Here is a 7673-nt window from a genome sequence, read left to right as displayed (position 1 = left end):
TCGTCACATAACAAGTTCAGTTTCCACGAAAACTTCTTTGTTCAAAAACTGACACACTAGATGGACTTTTCTGAGTACGACTTAACAAGTTGCATGTCAAAGAAATCGACCAAGAGATTTTCAAAGCCAGCTGTGCACACGAGGTGCATGGATAATTTTGGCAAGAAAATCGTGCAGTGTTCCCTGAGGTTTCAGTTTTTTCTCTAAAATGGTAAAATTCATTTCAGTGTACTTTTGATCAAATGCCAATATCTAAATACAGCCTTTTTGTGAAAAGATTGGGAAGAAAACTGAAGCGGAAGTATTCAAAACAGTACTGAAAAACAGCTTATAGTAGTGTATCTGAAGGAGAAGATTAATACGTGAGATTACGTAGCTTTGGCAAAAATATCTGCGAAAGGACTTCCTCAAATTAAACCACACCAATCAACAATTGTAATTAAGTGATAGTGTTCCAAAATTAAACATTACATGAAATACTTGAACCTTTATTTTAGTCGCCGGAGAAATAGCATAATAAGCGAACGAATTATTTTTGATGAAGTTTTTTTGTCGGTTTAAGGCTGCTACAGCGAAAGTTACTCAGTAGGTTTGTGTCAAATTTTAAAATACAGCGAAAGCGAAAACCAAAGACAAGCACTAATGGCCCGGACTTACTTGATTTACAAACTATAGCAATAACATACTTTCAATCCCATCTTAGTTCTACTTTATTTAAGCACAGTTCCAGGCCGATTTAAAATCTGCATTATGTTGGATTATCGCCATATATCGGCTTTTGGAGTGAGGGTCCATGTGCTTGCTTGATTTCCTTTTTAACTCAAAAACTTATCTCATGTAATCCTCTTGACAATTCGCTTAAGGTGGCTTTAAAAAATTCTGATTTACTTCACTTGATTCAGTTGAACTGATATTAATGAACGGGTGATAACTTTGGATAGTCTCTTGTTTGTTTGCGTGACTTCTCAACGAGAGTGAAAGGTCTCGTATGTGTCCTAAAATACTCCGATAGGGTGAAATAACTTGACTTATCACTCCTCCACCAAGGTTTTATTTGAACACAATAAAATTTTATACATACCGATGTTTTTTAACGATAATATGTTTCCGTTGACTATATTTGTAACTTTCTGCAAAACGACAGGGTTATGAAAATGACGCAAACAGAAGTCCATCTAAATAAATGAAATACAGGATTTTCCCGTTTTGTGGTAATGCGAGGGAGACTTGTTATTTTGGACTGTGAAATTCCACAGTTTTGTGGTTGGGATACAAAACGTTTTATCAACCACAATGAAAGGTGGTTTCAAACTAAAATTATATAGCGACATTTTTTACTATGCAGAACATGAATTCAAAAGGGTTTCTTGCAGCTCTGCAGTAAGTTCTGAAATTTGTCAGATAATTGGTGAATATAAATTATCAAGGCTAGCTTGTAAGGACGAAATTTCTTTATTTAGGAACGAATTAATGTTTTAGGTTTTTTCATGCTGAAATTGTGGGTGTCTCATAGGATTTTGGTATTTTTACTAAATTTAAGATTCATAAAGCTCGAAGATTCCTTTTCAATGGCTTCCACTTAGCGTGACAGCCCTTAAGTTCATCCTGTTTCGGTGTTCCTATCAGACGTCGTCACATGAGTATGACGCGAACAACAAAACAGAAAATCTTAATCAATATTTCAAAGAGTTTGAGGTTTCTCTTGTTCCATCACGCACTCTGAGTCAAACTTTTGTTTTCGTCAACTTTTCGTTAAAACTGGCCGGAAGTTACGGAGCTTCGCCCTGACTTATGGAGGGCAGAAGACGGATTATTGCTAGTCAGGTTCCCGTCACTTCCTCGCACCCACTTAAAGTTTGCTTACTCCGCAATGTTACATGAAGTTCCTTCATCAAGACGTAAACGTATGCATGACATCATTTCTATCCCCGCTGCGCTGATACACGAAAGAATGGCGGAAACGTTCAGAATTGAAAAATAGTAAAGCAATATGAGTCGTCATAACAAACAAAGCTACAGAAGAATCAAACTATGCTGAGAATGCAGAATCTGACACTTAAGGATTCGATTCGTCGACAACTTAAAAACGTCAACATCAGCCGTTTTGATTTCGATCTTCGCGTGCGAAGAGTCATTTCCGACGTAGATAAGCTAGGCAAGCCTGGACATTGCTGACAGGGCATGTAATGCGTTAACGTGACACGGGACTTTTCCGACTTTTAAGGCAACGGAAAATTGCTACTAGCGGCGCTGGGAGGAGCAGATCCGGTTTTTAGACGTCTGCGGTTTCGATGTTCGCTTATAATCGCGATTTTAGAGCATTGGTTGATCATTCAACCGAGGGCAACAGAGCACATCATAGCCTCTTGTAAGAAGCGACATCACCGACAACGACTGCCTCGTAATTGTATATTTTCTTGAACAACGTACATCCATTTAACAGGACAAAGAAACATGAAGTACAGTATAACAGTTACATTGTGGTCGGCATTAGCCGTACTAATTTTCACAAGGATAATACGGTGAGGATAATGCGAGTCCTTGTTTTGATTCGAGTTCCACGTGGCTAGTCATAGCGTACGAAGCATCGCTTTTTACGATCAGAATATATCGCGCGTAAATGCTTGTACTTCAAAGGGTTCATTAATTCAACAAGAGTTTTAACACTAGTAGATAACAGTTTTTCTGCTTTTTTCACAGGACTGTTGCATTTCCTTTGGATTCTACTGTACTGGTGAGTTAGTATTCAAGTATAAAAGCGGGACTTTTTTAGCCTTGCTAATTCAGTCCAAGCATTACGTCAGGCTAAACGTAGTTGGGCTGCACGCGTCACGCAGTAATGTGAACTGGTGTCTGTATAAATCCCCTAGGAACACATAGTTGTTGTTAAATCCAAATAGCCAATATTATAAACACGCGCAAATGTAGTCTAAATAGCTTATTTCCCGCGAGATAAATGGAATCCCATTCAGTTCCTCACCACTTCATTTCATCGTGGAGGTCAATTCTCAGTCGTTATTTTCATTGTCTAGACTATTCTTATGCAACAATAGCGAATAAACAGTCATTATGTAATAATCGAGGTTATTAACCCTAATATCTATCAATGTTTCTCGCTGTCTGTTTCAGAAATCCGTATCTATCGAAAGGTCTGTTTGGTTATTTTCAACGAATACAAATAAATTTGTACGAGTGGAAGGCTCCAATGTAGATGCCTTGGGTCGCAAGACAGACGCAAGTGGTGAGTTACTTAAATCTTTTTTTTCGTTTTAATATAGAAACATTATATCAAAAACCTGACCTCCTACCAAAAGACCACCCAAGCTGTTTTGATAAATCGCTTTTAAAACTTATCTTTTAGCAGTCCCCCAGAAGAAAGTGAGTAATCTCACCACGTCCAAGCACTTACACACTTCAATTACATTGTCTGTTCATAGGATTGTAAAGCTTCCTTTGTATCAAACAAAAATTTCACGGCTCTAGGATGAAAAAAGGCCGACCTGTCCTCGCGTCGGTTCAAGGCATACACATCGATTCAATCTTTTTCAAATTAGCCTAAAATGCCCTTATGTTCCCGTCAATTCAGCATTTCGGGAACTTTCTTTTCTGTCGGTAAAAATGTTCTAAACACACACTGAAACCTATGCTGTGTGCACATTAACTGGAACCGCTTAGAAAGCTTAGCGTTACAACCACAAATAGACAATTAAGAAAAGAATTAAGCCAAGTAATATTGGCATTGAATGTAGATTATGACTACGGTAAAAGGATTATGGCACAAAGTCGGTGAATGATCTTTCTTCGTTTAGCGGTTTCTGTGCGACGCCGCCAACATCAAAAGGTAATTTTTCCCGCCAAAAGCGGTGCGGTCTTTCTAAGAGAATTCTTCCGACAATGTGCAAATTTCAAGAATGAATGGCGGCAAATATTGGCGCTCTTTTTTTGGAAACCAAAGAAAACGTCTTTCATTTAGTACGTGCTCTGTACTGAAATGTCGCAGATGTATAATGTACTCTCGAGACACTGTTCCCTGTTTTGCGTATGCACGAAAGCGACCAGGATTGAAGTTTCCAGGCTATAGAAGTTATGTTAATTAGGCCCCCAGGGCTCATTCACGACTGAACATGGCCTACTATTATGCAAAAAAACTTTACTATTTACTGAAGAAAAGACAGTTCTCAAGTTTCAGATGTGTATTTTAAACGCTTTTCGCCGGTCTCGGTTCCTGTCAGTTCTGGTATATAAATGAGCTAGCAGCAATGAACTTTTATCAAGTACAAGATCTGTGGGTGTCATCAGCACCTGTGTGGTAGAACACGGTAGCCGTCTTGAATCAGCCATCTTCAATGAAACGAAAACTGTGTTCATTGTTGTTGTTTACAAGATACAGACGGCATCATTGGAATTTTATGAATTCGCACTTTCGCGTGGGCGAGGGAGAAAAACACCTTTTTATAAACACAATATTGACATCCTTTTACGGAGAAACATGTTTTGTAAGAATGAGTCTCGGGGTCGAAAGCTTCCCGGAATGTATGCCACATTCTTTAGTCAATAGGTTTGTTTTCCCATTGTTTTAATATCTGAGCTTGACTTTGTGCTTTGTTGTTATTCACAAACTTGACTTGTTCTTTCGGCTCAGGAAGTTTCGCTAATGACGGTTTACTTAAAAACAGATTTGAGTACACCCGCAAATTAAGACACTCCGCCCCAAAATAGAAACTCAGTTTTGCCGCAAGAAAGGGCTGTCTTGTGTCAAGATTCTTCCAGAATTCAATTAAGCCCTAGATAAAGCGCCCATAAGCCGTTGCCAAGAAAAAAAGGTGTTGTTCGAACATGCTAATTTAACTTAGAATGTTTTTTTATTAGATAAAAGCGTGATTTGCAATTAATCTTCTTGTTTTGTTGTTCGTTTCAGCTAAGTTGCAGTTGGAATCAACTTATGTAGAAGGTTTCGGCGTTGGAGTCAGAATAAGATCCGTAACAGAAAACAGCTACCTATGTGTCAACCCAAATGGCGACCTTACACTGGAGGTGAGCTTACTTTCAATTGCGAAATCAAGTGCAACCCGATTTACCTGACCATCAACGTCTACTTATCTATATGCAGATAATACTCAGCTCTACATCTGTTGTTGTTCAAAGGCCCACTCAAGTACTATACAGGTCGGCTCGGGGTGGGGTGGGTGGGGCCTTTTTTGCCGAGCTTACCTGCGTCGTCCTGGAAACATTTTCCTTTTTATTTGGGAGACTAAAAGTTGTTTTTCCTGATCTCTGTAGGTGCATGGAAACACTTTAGACCGCTGCGTGTTTTCAGAAGACTTCTCCGATGGGTACACAACATTTCAGTCAATGTACAACACAAGCTGGTATCTCGGTTTTAAACGAAATGGAAAGGTAAAACAGCCACACAATACGACGAACCTCCAGAAGGCCGCGCGATTTATGCCGTATAAATCTTAGAGTTTGTTAGTTCACGAATTAAAACTGTTTTAGGTGTACAGTGACCTTAAAAAGTATTATAACATATAAGTATATTTAATTACAGAAACCTATTTATTTGTGAAGAGCCTACTTAAAAGCCGTCAATATTGAATTTCGCTTAAAAGATATATTTATTACCAAAGAGAAAACTTATGGAAGATACGTTATGAAAATAATTGTTTAATCATATATGATATTTATTTACTTATTTAGTTATTTATTCAAAGCAGAAAATATTTTTCACACAACTTATTCGAAAGTACATATGTATATTTTCAGTATCTACTTTTTAAAACACCAAACGATACTGTGTATTGTTATTGTATTTCATATTGACTGTTTTACAGTTTGTCTTACTGAGGAAAGACGGTAATAAACTAAATTAAATGACAGAAACATCGGCACCCTGTGGTCGTCAAAACTCCATTAACTCCGTTTAGCGTTTCTAGATCCTCTAGAGTCTGGAGATAATGATAGCAATTTGGATGAAACCCTTTATGAGCAGCACTTTTCATATGGTTCAGTCTGTCATTTTTTTTCAAACTCAGTTTGATACTTCTTCACTCCTCGCAGAGAAAGAATTAATACTTAGCTTGACCAAGCCTATTATTTAGCTTATACATGACCTTTTTAATTGAGATGACACGCTGCCTCGTAAAACGAGGCGTGACAATTCTGATAAACACTGACTGTTTGAATTTTACTGAGTTGTAACGAAGGTCCTCCCTGAAATTCTGAGAATTCTCCCTGATGCTTTTAATTTTCTGTACTATGATTTTCGATTTTTGCAATGCTCAGTTTATTGTTTTGACTATACACCGGCCATTAAGTACTTTTAATTCTGCCAATCTGAGGCAGTGACTAATATTTGATGTCCTCTCCAAACGGCATTTCAGAATAGAATTGTCACACCCTAATTTTAATCCTGGCACATGATCCCGATTTAACTGCTTTGTATGTTATTCAAAGAAGCTTTATTATCATAATTTTATATTCTTAATTGAAAGACGACGACGTTAAAAAATGTTTCATTTTAACGACAAGTGAATTCAATTTAATATTAATATTTGGGTTAATAAATTATTTAATTTATTTCAAACATACCGCTGCACGAACGTGCAAATTATTTATATTATAATGTTGCAACATGCAAATAAAAGGTATTTATGTGTAAAAAATGTTAATAAAGATAAATTTAATTTTAATGCAGTGATTGCTCGTGTGCACGGTAAATTTAAGTCACTCCGGCATCAGAAACAGTCAAAACAGTATTCAATAAGGACAACTCAATAACGGAGATATTCAGCTAACGATGAGAGTAGAACCGGATTTAGTATTTTATCGCCTTCAGTTACTAATGAGTTCCCTAATACTGGCTTAACTGGCCAAGTGTTTTCTTAGACTACGAGTAGTCCCTCTTTCGCTTAGTCCATGGTGCGTGACACGAAAGAAAACCACGGGAAAATTGTGGAGGCCATTTTTTTTCTCGCGGTTTTCTTTCGCGTCGCGCACGACGGACTGAGCGAAAGAGAGACTACTCGTAGTCTAATGTTTCCTAGGCAAGAATTTTAAACTCTGTGTAATTAAAGCAAACTCAGTTTACAATATTCGCAATGGCCAATCACAGCAAGCGTAGACAACAACGAACCAATGAAAACTCAAAGCACGTATACACGTCACAGGTTCTAAGCGCTGGATATTATAACTTGATTGTTTTTTTGTTGTTGCTTTCCTTTTTTTTTTTTGCCAAACTCAAAACGTTGTAAAGCAAAATACAACCAATTCTGATTACTAGCTTTAGACACTCAATTGAAAAGTGCTGTACTTTTTTGGGAAACACACGCCAACCCTCGGCTGACAATAAGGTACAAGGTAACACTCTCTGCCGCGGTGACCATGCAGCGAAGAGAGAAAATCAGATTGTCTCTTTGATACCGTGTCAAAAGTAACTGATTATGTGTTTATTAGCCGTTGAGCAACACGTTCCAACGTGTCGAAACCAAAACGAAAATTTTTCCAAGATTCATTATGTGCAAAGGTGAGCTTTCCCACGCTCGGCACCAGGCTACTGGAGAGTAAATTCCCTTTTGATTGAAAGGGTATAAATTAACAACCCGCTTCACGCATGTGGAATTTTCTGCTACCAAATATCTAAGGCATACAGCCTGGTGCCAAAGCATAACAATATA

At 37.8% G+C, this 7673-nt stretch overlaps 1 protein-coding gene across 1 annotated transcript; it reads left to right on the top strand.

Moving 5' to 3' along the window:
- Positions 1 to 1651: 1651 nt before the first annotated feature.
- On the top strand, positions 1652 to 7393 carry LOC145484687 (fibroblast growth factor 17-like). The gene is made up of 5 exons (XM_081463286.1): positions 1652 to 2522; positions 2701 to 2734; positions 3130 to 3241; positions 4919 to 5034; positions 5281 to 7393. The coding sequence occupies exons 1-5, from the start codon at positions 2455 to 2457 to the stop codon at positions 5461 to 5463; spliced, it is 513 nt and encodes a 170-aa protein (XP_081319412.1). The 5' UTR covers positions 1652 to 2454; the 3' UTR covers positions 5464 to 7393.
- Positions 7394 to 7673: the final 280 nt, after the last annotated feature.

This window comes from Orbicella franksi, chromosome 4 (genome assembly GCF_964199315.1).
Source record: "Orbicella franksi chromosome 4, jaOrbFran1.1, whole genome shotgun sequence".
NCBI classification, from domain to species: domain Eukaryota; kingdom Metazoa; phylum Cnidaria; class Anthozoa; order Scleractinia; family Merulinidae; genus Orbicella; species Orbicella franksi.
The sequence above is the reverse complement of the archived record's forward strand: the minus strand, read 5'-3'. Positions and strand labels throughout refer to the sequence as shown.